The sequence below is a fragment of the Centropristis striata genome, chromosome 6 (genome assembly GCF_030273125.1).
Source record: "Centropristis striata isolate RG_2023a ecotype Rhode Island chromosome 6, C.striata_1.0, whole genome shotgun sequence".
In the NCBI taxonomy this organism is placed as follows: Eukaryota; Metazoa; Chordata; class Actinopteri; order Perciformes; family Serranidae; genus Centropristis; species Centropristis striata.
In genome coordinates this window covers 29331439-29351161 of record NC_081522.1, presented here as the reverse complement: position 1 = coordinate 29351161, position 19723 = coordinate 29331439, and the positions used below count along the sequence as shown (strand labels likewise).

The window sequence follows — 19723 nt, the reverse complement described above, 5'->3', positions numbered from 1 at the left end:
CAGGCGGGACAGTGTGACAGAGGGAGAGGGAGAGGAGGAGAAGGATTTAGGCTCCACTGCAAACAGGGGATGCAGAGACGAGTTGATACTGCAGCACAGGGCTCAGAAAGGGGGAGTGAGCAAACCTGGGGACGATTCGTTGCAGGGGGGCAAAGAAGAAATCATACTTGAGGACAAGGCCAAGATCAAGATCCCACACTTTGGCCCACAATCTTCACCTTCACCTTTACTTTGGCCCCACGATCATGATGGAAATCAGGAGACTGGATGGAGGGCACCAGAGGCAGAGACCAGATTAGCTGCTGCCACCAACCTGTATTCTACAGACGTAAAACTACACCAGCATCAGCTGCTGGCTGAGCACCTCTGATCACATCTCAGCTGGGGGGCTTCATGCCCTGGGACAGTCCTGGGAGATAGAGGGAGGAGGTGGTGGTGGTGGAGGAGGAGGAGGAGCAGGCAGTGGGGAGGCTGGCTCAGAGAAGTGGTGGAGGGTGGTGGTTTAAGCTGCCTGCTGTATTTTTGGATGTGGGATCTCCTGAATTAAGCAAGCAAGCTGGAATAAAGATGTAGTGTGAGCTAGTGGAAGGAGGGGTACAGAACAAGGAGAGTGCTGTGCTGTGGAGAGGAGAGGGCTGGACGTCCCGGCTCAACGGACGGACCAGGCGGACGGAGATCTACGGGGAGACCTAAGGGGGAGACAAAGACAGAGGGCTCACTGGATCAGGAAGGTAAGGGTTTTTAAAATGTTTTTTTTTTTGTACAAGGAGACAATGTCATTATGATGTAATGTGCCCCCATTAGGAATTTTTTTTTTTTTTACAATCTGTCTTTTGATGGTCCTCAATTCTTTAAAAGCTCTAGTTAAGTATTTAAACTTAGGTTTAGGAGAGGATTAGGTATGAGTTGGAGTAATGCTTCAGGTTTGGGGAAAGAGAATGAATGAAAGTACTCACAAGTGACATCACACTGAAACTGAATGGAAAGTTTTAGAAAAAAAATGGAATAATAAACATTAAAACTTATTTAAAACATGCAGGACAATGACTTGAGTGTTTTCTGGCTTGGGTGGTGAAAATGTGAGGTAGAGAAAAAAAAATTCTGCCTGACTATGTGTGTGTGTGTGTGTGTGTGTGTGTGTCTTTGTGTGAATGAGTGAGTTAGTCAGCTAATCACTTAATGACTTCAGACGTTCTAGGACTGCTGCTTTAATTGCTGTGGGAAGTTGAAATAATAATTGCAGCACAGGTGTGTGGCTTTGTTCCTTGCCTATGTCTGTATATTATCAGTGTGCTCGTGTTGCCTCTTGGCATGTACTACACGTGCTGCTTTTTCCCCTCTGTGGAGACAGACAGGGACCGTTAGGGGGAAAAAAAAGTTAACAGGAACACCTAAGAGCGGATGTTTGAAGGCTTTTGCCGTTACCAAAGAAAATGCTGGCCTGTTTTAATTTTCCATGGCATCACTGCCCTGCCATGTTGGACCTGCCTGGCCTGGTTGCCTTTTACCTAAAGCTTAATGGTATTTGACAGGCTACTTATGAGACCTCAGGTGAAGTAGATATATGCTATCCACAGCACACTTGGTGGATATAACATTCAGCTAATGGGTGTGATACGTTTTTTGAAGGAAGAAATTACAATTTTCTCCTTTTACAAAGGTTTGATTTGTAACTTTCAGCACACTGGGAGTTACATGCAGCCTTCTGGTATGACAAGTAAAACTTGAGATTGCTCTGAAATTGATATTCTTTCATCAGACCTAACCTTATTTTGTTGTAAATGACATGTGTTTTAGTATGCCAAAGAAAAAACATCTCAGTACATTCAAATGTACAAATTTTGCCACCAAGACACATTTGTTGTCGTTACGTAAAGACATTGTTGGTTTACTATTTGTGATTTTTGTCTTAAAAGCGTCCAACAGATAATTATCACCCAACTTCCCCTCAGTGCTGCTGAGCTTTGTATCTTGTTCAAACTATTGCTTTGATTTTATGGCCCGCAAAATGTCAATTCTATCATTAACGTTTGTTTTTAGCTGCAGCTGTTTTCAATGATAAAGCTGTGATAAACTCATTGTACATTACTTGCCCAACAGCAGACAGACAAATAAACAACTTATTTGGTTTTCCACCACCAAAGAACCGGTTCAAGGTCGGGAAAACTGGTTCACAGAGGCACCAACTCTTTGCTGGTCTTGAACCGCGAACTGCTTACATCAGGGGCTGGGGGCGGGGCTATCTGACCAACAAGACCAACTCCGCTGTTAAAAGACCAACTGAAACGTGTATCATTCATTTAATTGATTTTTTTTTAACTGCAATGCGATTGATATGGATGAGTTAGTGTGCTAATGTAAGCCGGCAATCGCTAGCTTGCTAACGTTAGCAGGCTAGCGTTAGCTTACAACAAAGTCCAACATTAATATCTTACGTTCAGTGTTAATAAGAATGTATTCAGCGTCCATTGTGATCAAGATGAGCTGCACAGATGTGTTGTAGAGACATGTAGTCGGTTGTTGTTGTTATACTTGCCGAAAAGGTGGAGACCTACATAGAGACTGTATCCCAAATCAGACACATCTGCAATGCTGCACTTTCCGGCATCACCAGTGTAGGTATAATTGATTTATACATATTTAACAATCTACGTGTGAAATTTCATTTATGTAAATGGGGATTTACATGTCTAATTACAATACAAAAGTAAATGTGATAAGAGAAAGCAGGAAGAACAATTGAACGACGCTCAGGCGACGATCTTAAAAGTACATCTTTATTTTTTACTATACTGTATTTTATTGTGAAAGACAGAAAAGTCTGGGTGTGTTGATAATCATGGTTGATAACGGTGTTATGTATTTAGCTTACCCCGAAACATCAAATTTCCCTCGAAAAACTCACTAGCCCCCATTGTTTTATTGTTTTACAGCGAGGAGATCCAGGTGTCCAATTTCGGATACAGTAAGTGCATTAATGTACGGCTACTTCACGTTAGCGTCCTTTTGCCGACTCTGGTAAACCAAAGGCTAACGTACACAGTTAAAACAATATACCGTTTGTACCGTTTCACACCATTTCATTAATTGGAGGCATAACATGATCATTTATATTAGTAGTTAATGTGAAATTTTGATAGAATCTTAGCCGAACGGTGTCCGATTTGGGCTACAGTAACGTTACAGCAGTGTTTTGGTTCCTAAATTGTTACAGTGCATACAACATAACCACAACCTTGCTGCTATTTTTCCAGCTGGGTACCTTTGTTGCATGTCAACAACAACTTGTGGACAGAATTGTTTTATTCTTACAGTCTAATCAATAGTGGGTCAGAAGATGTTCTAGAGGAGGTCATGAAGTGTCCAAAAGAAGCGTCATCATCACCAGGAGTTCTTTAGGATATATTGAAATTTATAAAAGATGGTTAAGTCTATTTAAAATGTTGAAGGATTGTTAAAGTGAGCTATTCTTCACAAAATACAGGGCCCAGAGGCTAAATCGGGCCCATTTAGGTAGTAAAAAATGACATTTAACAGACCATTAATGCAATTCAGGCATTGCATTTTGTATGTTTGTTTTGAAATGTGACAGCTTCTGAACTCCATACACACATCTCTTCAGCTGTGGTTATTTAATTTGATTTTACTCAGCTACATTACTCCCTTCATTATGTAATGAGGTCTGTAAAAGAGGATTTTGTGCTACACTCCCTGGAGAAATGTTAGTGGAGACACAAAGAGAGCCCTCTAGTGGAAAATTACCCTGAAATCCCAGATTTTTTTGTGAAAGTTATGTATTTCTCATCTTTAGCACAAGGTTTATCCATGTTACACTCAATATTATCTGTGATATGAAAAGGTTTTTTTTTAAATCCTAAATTAGTTTTATAAGATAAGATATGACTTTATTATCCCGTAGTGAAGAAATTTAGTTGTCACAGCAGCTCAAGGTACAGGCACATAGATATGGAAGACAGAATAAACAATATGAAAAATAAGACATATAAATACATTATATATATACATTTCCACTATTTGGCATTTTTACAAATTTTGCACATCGGAGAAAATATATTTTAGCATGTTAAATAGGTTGTTGCATGTAGTAGTATGAACATCAATGAATAAATATATTTAAATATAGTTAAGTGGTATGCAACATATATAATATAGAAAAAAATACAGAAGGCCTAATATCGGCCTAATGTGGTCAGATGTAAATATTATAAATCTTTTGTGTGTTTGCAGCCTTGCTTAGCTTTTACCCATCTTATTGATGTTGTCATGGGTATCATTAGTAATAATAGTAATAATGTGAAATACATCACATATTCAATGTTCATGTAGTGATATGAACATGTAGAGCCTAGTTACCGTCTTGGGTGCTCACCAAACCTTCCCTCATCTCTCCCTCCCATTTGAGTGTCCGGCCTCCAGTCTCCCAGTACCTTACCACTGGTATACTTCTATCGACAGACAAAAATGCAAAAGAGCTGCTATGTGTTTAGGCAGATTGTTGATTTCAAGCAGGGGAGAAGAGAAGTCACAGGGTCAAATAGCATCATATCATTGGGTACACAAGTGAAATCTAGTCTGCCCCGAAAGCTCCATAGCTGGTGCCCTTTATAAAACATGGATATGAAAGATTCATTTCACTGGGGCATCCGCAGTCAGCCTTGATTTGGAATATATTTCATAGGAAAAGAGTGCACTCTGGGATGCACCCGAAAAGCAGCTGAGCGAAACCATCCCAATGTTTCTAATCCTCCAACACCACAGTTCCAGTTACACTGTGCTGTTGCTGTACCAAAATAATATGATGCCATTTGACCCTGTGACCTTTTAGTCTCCTTGGTTGAGGTGAGGAATTGATCTTAAGTTAGTTAGGATCACCCATCAGTCAGGGGATAAAACCTGAACAACCCTAGTGCTTAAACTTGCCAAGAAAGCAATGAGAAACCTGATAATATGAACTGAAAAGAGTTAGATCTAACTCTCTGAAGGAAGCAAGGGTGAATCCTCTCCTAAAGAAATCCACCCTTGACCCATCCTTAGTGGACAACTACAGACCCGTCTCTCTCCTGCCGTTCCTCTCCAAAACTCTGGAACGGGCTATCTTCAATCAACTATCCTGCTATCTTCATGGGCACAACCTCCTTGACCCTCACCAGTCTGGTTTTAAGAAGGGCCACTCAACAGAGACTGCCCTCCTCGCTGTGACTGAACAGCTTCACAAGGCGAAGGCGGCCTCTCTCTCATTTGTGGTGGTTCTACTGGACCTTTCTGCAGCTTTCGACACTGTTGATCATCAGATCCTCATCTCCACCCTTCACCACCTGGGAGTGTCGGGCTCTGCCCTGTCTCTACTCGAATCCTATCTCAAGGACCGCACCTTCCGTGTAACTTGGAGGGGTTCTGTTTCAGAACCCTGTCCACTCACCACCAGGGTCCCTCAAGGCTCTGTCCTTGGTCTGCTCCTTTTCTTGGTATACACCAACTCCCTTGGCTCCCTCATCCACTCGCATGGCTTCTCCTATCATAGCTATGCTGACGACATCCAGCTAATCCTCTCATTTCCCCAGTCTGAAACACAGGCAGCAGCACGTATCTCTGCATGTCTGGCCGACATCTCCCAGTGGATGTCCTCGCACCACCTCAAACTCAACCTGGGAAAGACTGAGCTACTTTTCCTCCCAGGGAAGGGCTCCCCCACCACTGAACTTCACATCACTGTCCAGAACACAGTGGTTGTCTCCACAAAAACCGCCAAAAACCTTGGTGTGACTCTTGACAACCAACTGTCCCTCTCCACAAACATCACCGCCACCACCAGATCTTGCAGATTCTTGCTGCCAAACAGCTGGCAACCCCCACCCTGTGTGGGCCAACTCGCCTCAAAACCTCCTCCAGACTTTTCTCTGTCTTGGCTCCCAAATGGTGGAACGAGCTCCCCACCGACATCAGGACCTCAGACAGCCTGGACATCTTCCGCCGCAGGCTCAAGACTCTCCAACAATCTCTTCCAACAATACCTCGGTTAAGTCATGGTCACCTAAAAAAAATGCGCTTCCTTTTTTCTCTTCTTCTTTTCTTCTTTAACATATAGCACTCCTGTAGCAATGACAGCTGGCTCTTAAAGTTATGTACTTACTTGATTCCTGTGGTCTAAGTCTAGTACCCTCAGGTTGAATGCAGTTATTGTAAGTCGCTTTGGACAAAAGCGTCAGCTAAATGACATGTAATGTAATGTAATGTAATGTAGATCATTTTCTCATCATTTGAAGAGACAATAAACAACTTTAGATAATGCATATTTTATTCCATGCCTGCTGAATGTGTTAATAAGCCACAAATTAGGCAAGTTATTGTCCAAATAACATTAGATAACCCTGTTTCGGACAAATTTCGTACCCATACAGTGAGCTGCCTTCTCAATAATGTTCAAAGGGAAACATTATTTCACAGGGATTACCATCATATTATATGTGATTTAAGGAAAACTGCTGTGTTAGGTTAAGTATAAGCTCAATACAATATTATATTGATTATTTTGACAACAAAACTATATTGCTGATATTACAAAGTCTGCCACCACATGATTTCGTTTTTTGATTAAATCATAGACTGTATATAATATAAACGATTGTTTGTGGACTGCCCGTTTGTGAAACGTGTTAGGATTTTGGATGTGTCATATTCAAGGAACATATCTCTACAACAGTTGAGCAACAGTGACAAACCATCCTCGTCATATACACAGATACACTGACTGGGAACCTGGAGATTGGTCTTCCATCTTCGCCCTTTCTCTTGCCTTTGCCGTAGAATGACTCATGCATGCATAGATATATAATGAAAACTGAAAAGGGTGCCACCACAGTCTTGTAGCCAGCTTTTGTCAGTGGCCACTCAAGGTGTTTAAGCTAAAAATCCCTCTGCAGCCTAGAAAGCATTGTCATAATAGTAAAAGAGATGTCTGTTAACTGTTGACAGGACACCTCAAACTGCAAGTATATGGCCAATAATGGCTCTTCCTGTTATGATATTTTGATCCATGAGGGTTTTGTGTTTATAAAATTTTCTTCCAGTCGAGAACAACAATTTAAAAATCAGTGATGTCATTGTAATGTAAAGTCTATGAGCCAGGTGGGAACTCGTGGGCAGGGCAAACTAGGGAAACACACACGTACATCTGGAAGTAAATAAATGTTTATTGCATATGCACTGGGCGAGCAATTCTTATTGGACTAAATAGGCTCCATCTTTGGGTCCAGTGTCCAGTTGTTATAATACATCAATGCACACAAGCCATTAAACTTGCTGCTAAGTGCAGCACATGTTGTATGTTGTATGGCTTAGCAGTTAATAGGAGCACCCTCTCTTAATATACTAAAGTTACACAGTGCCTACCAACCTATCGATGGATCTCCACTTTGCCTTATTTAACCCTTTATTACATTACTGTAAATTAATGGCAATTAAAATAAAGGGACATACTGGATGCATGGTACCCTCTAATACTTTATCTCTGTCTCCTTCATGTTCCGTTTTCTAACCTGCATCCCTATTTCTCTTGCTCCACCCAACACTTTTTTCCCAAACATATTTTCCCTTACCCCTCCCCTCTTCCTTCTCCCTCAGCTGAGTAAAAGTCCCTGTCCTAAAGCCAAAACCATCACTCAGTAGCACCTCCCCACCTCCCCACCTGGACTCCCAGCCCATTCAGTCAGATGGACTGGATGCAGGAAAATTCCTCCTATGTGGCACCACCACTCCTGGAGTACAACTAGGAAGATTACTTCTGATTTGGTTTTTTTTACCTAATGTTCTTAATTTGGACATGGTGGAATTATTTGCATTTGTAAAATTGTGACTAAACAGCTTTTCCAAAAAACATGGATTCTAATCTGGATCTGGACCAAGATTAAGATTTACGTAGATATGTGGGTGAAATATAAAGCTACAACATTATATAATAAAAGTTCTTCCAAGACTTACAAGTCAAATACATCTCTATCTTTTACCACATTTACTTTGGGAAGTGACTTATTTTCTGTCTGGAGGGAATTCATTCATACTTAAAATAATGGCTTATTTTTATTTATTTTTTTATCTTTCATATTTTGCAATAATGATGATGTGTGTCATTTCATGGGGATTGGTTTCTGTGGATTTCTGTTCAAGCAGAAACGTATCCCTAGAAGTTGATGTTACCACGGTTACTCCCACTGTGATATAAAAGAAAAGCCTCTTTTGTGACTTCACAGATGGGCTTACAGACACCATTATCTAGCATTTATTGGATTCTGCTTCATTGTGGAATTCAAATAGTTATAAATGATAAAGCCTTAATGTAACTCACTTTTATTGGACAGTGCAAGGTGGTCAGTACATTTCGTATATAAAAAATGGATTACATTTTTGGATGTCATTGTGATGCATGGCAATCACGACTAAAATTTGATGTAACCTTTGGGTTAATTGCATCTGCATCTGAGTCTCCAGACTAATCCCAGCTGCTGGCCTACTAACAAACCCAACCAATAACTGTGGCCGTCCAGTCAAACAGTTCATGTTACTGCCTGCTTGTTATCAGGCCCCGGGGCCCAGGACATTAAGGTCTCGCTGCCATGGCCTGCTGGGATAATCCAACATAGATCACACATTGAGCAGAAGCTCTTCTTCTCTTACTCTCAGAGATATTATCCAGACTAACAGAGACCCTGCTGCTTTTAAATGCTTGTAATATAATTTTTCAGTGTATTGACCTATGCAAATTATATTCACCTTCAATCTATTGAGGTCGACTCTGAGACAGATATTTTAAAAGCTGGGAAAATCAAAACAGAAGATTGTATTTAATTAAAAATTGGTGATTTGGGTAAAACATTTAGAAAAAAGAACTATCAGGGTTTACACTTACAGGGTTTTTGATTTATTTATTATTTTATTTATTCTTTTACATTTTGACTAATGCTCTTATCCAAATTATGACTGCAACAACAAAATTAATATCCCCAGAAAGAGTCAGTACCATGAATAAAGAAATAAAAAAGCAGAAAGGACAGAATTAAGATTTTTAGTAAGGGCTGTCAGTGGGAAGTTATGATTATGATATTATTCTACTTTCTACTATTCTACTTCCCTTTAAATTACAGTGATAATGCATGAAAACAATCCTTGAGAAAGATAATCTTTTGTACATTTTCCAAAAACCTCCATTTCCAAAATTCCCTTTTTTGTCATACCTGAATATGACATAAACAACTTCTCCTGGATCTCCCTTGCAGAGCGTAGATCTGCATAGAAAGTGTGATTCAGTGCCAGGATGTAAATCTATACAACCACTCAAAGAGGCAGATAAATCTGTCCCACCAAACTGAATGTAATAATATAAATATCGGCCTGTTTCTCCTGCATTGGCCTGGCCAGGTGGGGTTGGAGTGGAGGGGTGGGGTGGGGTGGTGGAGGGCAGGAGGTAATTTCATGAATGAAAGGACAGAATTGTTCCTCTGTTTCGACTGGTCCCAAGCACTGGCCAAACCCCGGCTGGCCTTTAATTAGAACTATTAACCCAGAGAGAGAGGGGAGAAGGGAGCGCCAGAGGGGCTAATGGGAGGAGGGGAGAGGAAGGAGGGAGGAAGATGAAAGACGGGAGAACAGATGGGAAGGTGGTGTTCAACTGTTAGGTCTTTCACTTAAAATAATTGGATGTCCAGCAAATCTTAGCAAGACACTCTTTGATCAAGTGCTATTCTATGCAGTATGTGGCCAAGCAGTAGCATCCATGAGTTAATATTGATAAGAGTAGTAATAATGGTTCTAATGGTGGCATTTGGCCATTTCTGAGCTGATTTCACATTTCAAGCTACATTATAAATTGTCTGTAATGTACCAATTGTTTTCTTCAATTTCTTGTTTGTTTCATCATGGCCCTTTTCCATGGTTTTCTTGATAATAACCAAAATCATTATCAAGAAAACCATGGAAAATGGCTAGATATCAACTCTTAACCCTTTATCAGGCGAAGATCTATATTTGGTAACTTCAGTGGATATCAAAATGGGGTCCCCATGTCTCTCTGTTTGGTCGTAGAACCACATGGACTTGTATGAGGAGAACTTGACTATGATGGCATATTAAGGCCAAGTATGAATAAAAATAAAACTACAAACCGGGCGGGGGAGTTGCAAATTTACTAGATTAAAGTGCCAAATCTACAAGAAAAAAATGTGCAGATTTAAGAGATTAAAAGTTGCAAATCTGCTTGAAAAAAATTGCAGATTTACGAGACAAAAGTGGGGAAAAAACAACTTTTTTCTCGCAGATTCATCACTTTAAATCTCATAAATCTGCACATTTTTTCTTGTAGATTTTCTTGTAGATTTGAGATCAAAATATTACCCCCCTCCCCCGGGTCCGTATGTTTGTTTTTTTTTGTTTTGTTTTTACACATTCTGGCAATATGTAACATCCTACAATATTCTCTAGGGTTGAAATTTGGAATTTGCAAGTATTTCAATGGGTGCCCTATTAAGGGTTAAATTAAACTTGTACGAGTTATTTTTGTTGTTATCATTATATTTGTCCAAACAATTGTATCTTTAGTTGTACCAGGCATTAAATGAACAAAAGAGCAAGGAGAAAAAAACAGTGGTCTAATAATTTTTCCCATGACTGTATATTGTTAGTGTGCATATATTAAACTAGCTAAACTTCATATTGTTGAGCACCAGATGTTTGTTTTTTTAATGATGAGGTTTTGCACCAATAGTCTAAAACCCAAGGCAGTTATGCACAATACGATAGATTTTATGTATTTGTCATGAACAACAAATGACACCAACACTACTGTCATTGAAACACTTTATTGAGTCATACCCCAATATCTCAATTAAAATATGACTATTTGTCTTTTCATAACATTTTTATACATATAGAGTACATCTGTGCAGAGATGGACCCACTCAGATCGTTTTATAAATTCTAAATATATTATTGCATTATTTGTACTGATGCATTTATCTAAGCAGTGTTTTAATTTTGTAAAGACAAACTAAGTCATATACTGTTATGAGGTATCATTTAAAAACAAATGTCTAATCACTTTAAATTTATCATGTTTTTCATGTTAAATTTTGACCCAAAGAGTAACTAGAACCTAAAGCTGTCAGCTAAATGTAGTGGAGTAAAAAGTACAATATTTGCCTCAAAATGTAGTGGATTAGAAGTATAAAGTTACATAAAATGGCAATACTCAAGTAAAGTACAAGTACCATAAAATTGTACTTAAGTACAATACATGAGTAAATGTACTTAGTGACATTCCACCACTGGTAATACTGCAGTAGTAGCTGTAAACAACTGCTACACTGGGTCGTTAGTATTTTCTCTTGTGCTTCTCGCTCCATATCTCAGTGATGTCATGGACTGATGCTGGTGTGTTTCCACTCACAGTGGCTGATGAAAGGTTTACCAGAAAAACAAACAGGAAATGGCACTTAAGTCGACTAATGAGGCGCTACAAGCTCTCTCTGTCTCAGAGTCTTAAGTAAGATTTCAGAGTACAGAGGCCCTCCTGACTGCTTCACCTGACAAGGACTGAGTCACATGCTCCAATTCCTCACGTGTGTGACCATCAGTTGTGGAAAAAGTATTCAGATCTCTTACTTAAGTAAAAGTACTAATACCACACTGCAGAATTACTCCACTACAAGTAAAAAAAAGTAGTATTCCTTATGTAGAATGGACCCACTCAGATTTTTTTATATATTAAAAATATATTATTATACTTACTTGATTCCTATGGTCTATGTCTAGTACCATCAGGTTGAATGCACTTATTGTAAGTCGCTTTGGACAAAAGCGTCTGCTAAATGACATGTAATGTAATGTAATGTAATATTATAGGATTATCATTTTTTCATGCATTTCTGCAAGCAGCATTTTACTTGTTGTCAGGGAAAGGCTAAGGCTAATTTTAACTACTTAATATAGTGTTATCTGGTTTGATTTATAAACATGTACAATCATTTTAAATTGATCATATTTTTTTTTTTACTTGTAAAGTAACTAGTAACTGAAGTTGTCAGCTAAATGTTGTGGAGTAAAAAGTACAATATTTGCTCCTAAAATGTAGTGAAGTAGAAGTATAAAGTTACATGTGGATATGTGAAATTACTCCACTACAAGTAAAAGTCCTGCATTCAAAACTTAAACAGTATCAGCATCAAAATGTACTTTACTACTCAGATTGTTTTATATATATTCTAAATATATAATTTGATTATTTGTAATGATGCATTTATGTAAGCAGCATTTTAATTTTGTCAAGGTTGGGCTCATTTAAATTAATTATATACTGTTATGAAAGCTAAATGTTAAAATTTGCCCCTCAAATTTAGTGAAGTAGAAGTATAAAGTTGAAAATGTGGAAATATTCAAGTAAGGTACAAGTACCTCAAAATTGTACTTAAGTACTTTACTTGAGTAAATGTACTTAGTTACTTCAACCACTGGTGACCATACATACAGTCATTGAAAAAAATATTAGACCATTGTTTTCTTCGATTTCTTGTTAATGCCTGGTACAACTAAAGGTACATTTGTTCGGACAAATAGAATGATAACAACAAAAAATTGCTCATAAGAGTTTAATTTAAGAGCTGATATCTAGCCATTTTCTATGTTTTTCTTGGTAATGATTGTGGTTATTATCAAGAAAACCATGGAAAATGTCTAGATATCAGCTCTAAAATTAAACTCTTATGAGCTATTTTTGTTGTTATCATTATATTTGTCCAAACAAATGTACCTTTAGTTGTACCGGGCATTAAATGAACAAGAAAGCAAGGGTGGTCTTATATTTTTTTCCATGACTGTATATTTAAGAAACAAATGATGTGTAATACTGTGTGACAATTAACATTGCTATACACGTTTTACAGTGAAAGCCAGTTCAAACATAGTTTACCCATTTACAGATTTTCTCTTTCCCTTTCTTCCTCCTCACTCCACCCTATCCTTGATCATGCATCCTCTTACTTTCCCATCCTCACCTTGACATCTGTTGGGGTCCCCTGTGTCTGACATCCTCCTCCACCTCCAGATGCCCTCTCGCTGCAGGAATGCGCTGAACATCGTGGTCACCACCCTTTTTGCTGCGGTGGTCCTTTTCACCATCCTGCTGGCCTATGTCACAGGTTAACTTGTGAATTTCAATGATATACACATAGAGAAACATGTAAAGTAAAAAGTGATGGGCATGTTTTTATTTTAACTTGTCTCCACTGTGTTTCTTTGTCATAAAGGCTACCAGTTCATCCACACTGAGCAGCACCACCTCTCCTTTGGCCTCTATGGTGCATTCCTCTCCCTCCATCTCTTCCTTCAGAGCCTTTTTGCCTTCCTGGAGCATCGGCAAATGAGGAACCCCGCCCGGCCACAGCACCTCCGTCGCTCTGTGGCTCTCTGCATTGCCGCCTACCAGGAGGACCCAGACTACCTGAGGAAGTGCCTGCGCAGTGTCCGCCGAATCTCCTTCCCTGGCCTCAAGGTGGTGCTGGTGGTGGATGGGAATCGGCCCGAGGACCGCTACATGATTGACATTTTCCAGGAGGTGATGGGTGGGGCTGACCAGGCTGGTAGTATGGTGTGGAAGGGAAACTACCACAGTGATGGGAGTGGAGGAGGAGGAGTGGTCGGAGGCGGGGGGAAGAGCACAGTGCACATGGAGGAGGCTGCACGAGTGGCTCGGCTGGTCAGAGGCTGCCGCTACTCCTGTATCATGCAGGAGTGGGGAGGGAAAAGAGAGGTGATGTACACCGCCTTTAAAGCACTGGGGGACAGTGTGGATTATGTGCAGGTAAGGGCCACTGACACAGAAAATAGTATGCATGTACTATTGGAAGGTTACATAAATGGATTTGAACCTTTAGGATGTAGGAGCGGCCACACCACCAGATATTAAAATAGTCAATCCTTGCTCAACATCTTGTGGCCTCCAGGAGCTTAGATTGAGGTTTGTCTTACCAAGAGGTAACTTGTGAGTTAACAAGTGTGTAAAAGGTTTTTTTCCCAGTTATTTGAAATGGTTGTTGATGGATTCTTCTCCATGTATCCCCTTTGTTCTGCTTCAGTTGTTGTATGTCAGGTAGTGAAGGGACAATGAAGTTTCATGACATGTTAACATGTCCATATTATGTTTTTATGGTTACAAGACATATCATAAGTGAAATGGCCTGTCAAAGCCCTAGCCGAGCATTTCTACTTTAAAACTCAGTATAACCAACAACAAAAAGAAGTTTGGGTGACAGCAGACTCAAACATGAATCTATTTGATTCTGACTGATTGTAATAGACCCTACTGTAACTATCCCTAACTATTGTCACTGTTAACGCTTAACCAATCTTGATGGAGCATTAGTCTGTTCACTGCGTTCAACCTAGCCAGCCAGCAATGGTGGGTGGTATGAGATCCTGAATTTCTCCACAAAATATCAATTGTATCAGAGTGTTTTTACCACACTTTAAAAATTGTCTGGGATCACTTTACCTTTAACACATTTCCATAAAACACCAGTGCAACCATGAACATAGGGATGACTGAGTGTCTACAGCAGGAGCCAAAATTGATCACATTACACAAAGCCATCTGTGGAGGCCTATTGATATTCATCTGCACACTCCAACCAGATATAATTTCATTCAGTTGTATAGCTTGTACTATGCATAGCAACAGCTTCTGTGCTGATGCATACTGATATCACATTCCTCTGAATAAAAATGATAATAAATCAATTTAAACTGAACTCTGCTTTCATGCTTTGAAAGCAAACGTGTATTTCTCAGTCAGACTTTTTATGTATTAGAAATACCACCAACACTGGACTTGTTTAAACTGTAAGGTACAATGAGGTAAATGTCTATCTTGGGTGCTTTACCTATGCATCTCCACAGACAATCAAAAACAAAATTTGAATACTAATTCTTGTCCTAAATTTCAACCCAAGGGAATTGAGCTATTTTCAATGCAACCAATGGGCCTATGATGAACCACAAACTGCCTCATGACAGTCAGCTGTTGCATGCCCTCTGTAACCTTGCTGTGGGTCAAAGGTCTTGTCCACATCTGACCCAGTTCTGTGCAGTTGGAATGAACCAGCTGGGATCTCTGTCAGCAGCCTCTCATTTCTCTCATGGGCTTTAACATAAATACTACCCAGTGCTCTGCAACACCTGCAGCCTTAATGTAACCAATGGATGTACATTTTTAAGTCTGCGTGTGACCCTCATCATGATTGTACCCTCTGTGTTTGCTGTGTCCTTTATCAGGTGTGTGACTCAGACACTGTTCTAGACCCAGCATGCACCATAGAAATGCTGAAGATCCTTGAGGAAGATCCAATGGTGGGAGGGGTCGGTGGAGATGTGCAGGTAAAGTAGAACACTTATTAGTAGTGAAGGGACAATGAAGCTTTCTGGACCATTTGCTTTATTTTTGACCTCACTAAATGGCGGTCTTGGATTAAAAAAAGGCTTTAGCAATGGTAATTGAGTGTGTTTTCAGCCCTTTGTTGAACAAAGAGTGCCATCTAGTAGGCTCCGTAAATAAAGCGAATGGTTCACGAAGCTTCGTTGTCCCTTCACTACTTTTTCGTCATGAAATGTATAATGGAGACCCAAGACTTAAATGAAAGCCTATAAACTCTTGTGGCCACCATGGGATGTGAATAAAAGTGCACAACCTGCTGTGAAAGTACAGCTAATTATAGCTTTAATAATGATTTTTTTTCTTTGCTTTTTTCTTTGACTTGTTTTGATTAATTTCTCTACAATTTCTTGTCCCCCAGATCCTCAACAAGTATGACTCGTGGATCTCCTTCCTCAGCAGTGTGCGCTACTGGATGGCCTTCAACATTGAGCGAGCCTGCCAGTCGTACTTTGGATGCGTCCAGTGTATCAGCGGCCCTCTGGGAATGTATAGGAACTCTTTGCTCCAGCGCTTCCTGGAGCCCTGGTACCACCAGACCTTCCTCGGCTCCAAGTGCAGCTTCGGTGATGACCGCCACCTCACCAATCGGGTGCTCAGCTTCGGCTACAAGACAAAATTTACAGCGCGATCGCAGTGCCAGACTGAAACACCGACCCAGTATCTGCGTTGGCTCAACCAGCAGACTCGATGGAGCAAGTCTTACTTCCGTGAGTGGCTCTACAATGCCCTGTGGTTCCACAAGCACAGCCTCTGGATGACCTATGAGTCTGTGGTCACCGGCTTCTTCCCTTTCTTCTTGGTTGCCACGGTCATCCATCTCTTCTACCGTGGGAGGTTGTGGAACATCCTGCTCTTCCTATTGACGGTCCAACTGGTTGGGATGGTAAAGGCAACCTACGCCTGTTTCCTGCGTGGCAGCCTGGTCATGATCTTCATGTCACTCTACTCTTTGCTGTACATGTCTAGCTTGCTCCCTGCCAAAATATTCGCCTTACTCACCATCAACAAGGCTGGATGGGGCACGTCAGGCCGCAGGAAGATCGTGGTCAACTTCATTGGCGCTGTGCCTGTCACAGTATGGGTTATGGTGCTGCTTGGAGGTGTGGCGTATACAATCTACTGTGAAACACAGCAGCCATTTAGTGAGACAGAGAAAGCCCTGTTGATAGCAGGGATGATACTCTATGCTTGCTACTGGCTCATTCTGCTAGTGCTTTACCTGGCAATCGTAGCCAAGCGGTGTAACAAGAGGGAAGAGCAGTATCACCTGCCATATGCAGAGGCATAGTCTTGCTACCAGAGAGACTGGTAGGAAATTCATACTGAGTTTCACTGTAGTATGACTCTAGCAATGTCTCTGATCCTGTAAACTGCTCAAGGGATGAGCTGTGAACACACTGACATCTTCATCATTGGTGCTAAAAAATGTGTGAATCTGAATTCTGAGCAGCAGGAATCTAATCCAGTCAGGGGAGGCTGGATTCACAGAGCTCTCCCTTTTATATCAATGGTGCTTCACATTGAAAAACCAAACGGAACTGATCCAGTTTATAGTGTTCATACACTTGTAATAGTGATATGCTCCGAAGAACATTAGGTACATTATGGGTACAGGTTAGCTGTAAACTGTGACAAAGGGTGCAGTACGGTGCTTCTACTTACTTACTGGTTGGTCAGTTTTTATGTCCTTAATTTTGATAAAGATGGGATATGGGTGGAAAAATAGGTCTAAGCCAAGGGTAGATAATGAACAAAAACAAGAACAATAGATAAAATAGCTTAGTCCAAGCATCTCTATTTCAGATAAGAAAAGGAAACCTCAGATGGATGTGTATCTGAAAGGTGCTTGGACAGAACACAAAGCACATTTTGTGGTGAAGTTGCCTACATAGTCAACTGAAAAAACTGACTGGATATGAATAGATGCAGAGTTGGTATAGGTGGCGCAGATTGAAAGAAAATGGAATGGGTTGACTTGAGTGTAAAAATGTGCGTTGATCTCTACTATATAAAAGTACAGAGATGAAAGAAAAAGGGAGAGAGGCTAAAGGACTTGCACAGCCATTCCACACAAACACTATTTGAGTTCCCAGCCAGCTACAGCGAACGTCTGTAAACATGTTACATAAACTATTTGTGAACCATAAGCATGGACATTTATTGCAGGAAAGTCCATGTGAAAATTTGGTTTGTGTTCTGTCTTAACACACCATAAACAGCATAAGTTAGGATCTATCTAAGTACAATGATCGCATGCCATGTGTACTTTCCAAGAGTTATTGGTTGCTGTAATCATTCCTGAAGTGAATCTTGTTGTTTCTTAGCCCAGCTCCGTCAAAAACATGCCTTTACGCCCATGCTTTGCCTTTTGTCTATTTAAAAGCTAGCTTAACCTCAGTGTATGGTTTTCACAGACTTTATGTGTGGTTCCTGAACGTAGGCCTACCTATCTTACCTACCCACCTGCTGCAAACCAGCTGACAGAGCACAGACATTGCATTTCTACACTTCTGGTAGAAGCTAAATGCCCACCTAACCACATCCCCTGTTCCAGGCTTGTAGGTCCAGTCTCTGCATTGAATACACAGAGACCAAACTGATATTAACCGTACATCAAATTCCTGCTACAACAGTGAACAAGCTGACTCCAAAATATGTGTTATCTAACTGATGACTGAATTTCAAACTGCAATCCCTTACTTGTTACTAAAAAAAGTAACCCTACTACTGTAATGCGTTATTGCACAATGCTGAATATGAGGCTTCAGAAGACTGAGCGTATTTTCATGTGTGAAATTCCCTCTTATACCCCTTTTCGACCAACACAAACCTAGTTCTTTTGCTGGGCTGGTGCTGGTTCGCAGTTGTTTCAACTTGCAAACCTTTTCAGAACTTGTTTGCTTTTACACAGGCTAGAGAGCCACGTCATTATGTCACTGTATATGTCTGTATACATCTCTGCTATCTCAGCAAGTATCATAACACAATGGCAGACCACATTGTTACTTTACAAATGTTGCTCCTGGCTTTGCGTGCCTAGATTGCCATCCAAACATGACATGTACAACACATTTGTGCTGCTTGTCTTGAATGCTATAGACGGCATTACATTCTTATTAACACTGAACGTAAGATGTTGATTTTAGCCTTTGTTGTAAGCTAATGCTAGCCCACTAACGCTAGCCTTGTATCGATTACATTGCAGTTAAACAATCAAATTAAATGAATGATACACATTTTAGTTGCCGTAACTCTGCCCCCAGCCCCTGATGTAAGCGGTTTGTGGTTCGAAACCAGAAAGAGTGGAACCAGTTCTTTGGCAGTTGAAATACAAAGAACTGGTTCGAGATTAGGCACCGGCTCTGCAACTGGCCCTAAAACTGCCTTGGTAGAAAAGGGGTATACCCTTTTCGACAAGAGCCAGTTCCCGGCCGGTTCCAGGACTTGTTTAACTGTGATACGTAGTGTTGCCAACTCCTCAGTAAGGGAAGTAGCTATTGGCTGCCCTAAAAGTTAGTTAGTCATCACCTAATTTGCGTTACCATGTGCATGTACTTGTAATGGACGCTGTAGGAGAGAGGAATAACGTTGTGGGAAAGACAAAAAAAGTGAGTAGAAAACAGGTAAATATGTTGAGAACTGCAAGTGCACTGTCTTTTGTCACAATACCAACCCTCCTCCTTTATCGGGACCTGCAAAACTGACCCAAAAGAGACACTGTAAACCAGCCAGCAGCGATTTAGCACATATGCTAAATCTAGCTACAAAGTTGCTAAATTGGCAACACTGTTGATACGGGCGAGCTAGCGTGCTAATGTTAGCGGGCTAGGGTTAGCTAACAACAAAGTCCAACATTAACATCTTACGTTTAGTGTTAATAAGAATGAATTTGGCGTCCATAGTGATCAAAATGAGCAGCACAGATGTGACATGTAGTCTGCCATTATTATTATACTTGCAGAGAGGGCGGAGACATATACAGACGTTAACAGTGATGTAATGATGAGCTCTAGAGCCTGTCCAAAAGGGGGTCATCCCTATGTTCCCCAGGTCCTGCTCTCTCTGGGTGTGCTTATAAATTAAATAATGAGTTTGTGATCCAAGTTTTATCATTACTGAACTAACATTCATTGAAAGGATCCCTTGGTCCAAGATAAAGTGACATAAATAACAGAGCAGCCAAACAACCGCATGCAGCTCGAGACCTGCAGGTTTACCAGCCCTGACCTA

General features: G+C 40.4%; 1 protein-coding gene across 1 annotated transcript; it reads left to right on the top strand.

The window, feature by feature from the left end:
• Positions 1-635: 635 nt before the first annotated feature.
• has3 (hyaluronan synthase 3) lies at positions 636-17289 on the top strand. Its single transcript, XM_059335719.1, has 5 exons — positions 636-731; positions 13109-13202; positions 13311-13864; positions 15334-15435; positions 15852-17289. Exons 2-5 carry the CDS (start codon positions 13109-13111, stop codon positions 16779-16781), a joined length of 1680 nt encoding a protein of 559 aa, XP_059191702.1. The 5' UTR covers positions 636-731; the 3' UTR covers positions 16782-17289.
• Positions 17290-19723: the final 2434 nt, after the last annotated feature.

What these genes read in the sequence shown, in the direction of transcription:
- has3 (XM_059335719.1), top strand. Translation starts at nt 13,109, where the DNA reads ATGCCCTCTCGCTGCAGGAATGCGCTGAACATCGTGGTCACCACCCTT. An exon ending in CCTGCTGGCCTATGTCACAG is followed by an intron (nt 13,203 to 13,310) that starts GTTAACTTGTGA and finishes TTTGTCATAAAG; the next exon opens with GCTACCAGTTCATCCACACT. An exon ending in GGGTCGGTGGAGATGTGCAG is followed by an intron (nt 15,436 to 15,851) that starts GTAAAGTAGAAC and finishes CTTGTCCCCCAG; the next exon opens with ATCCTCAACAAGTATGACTC.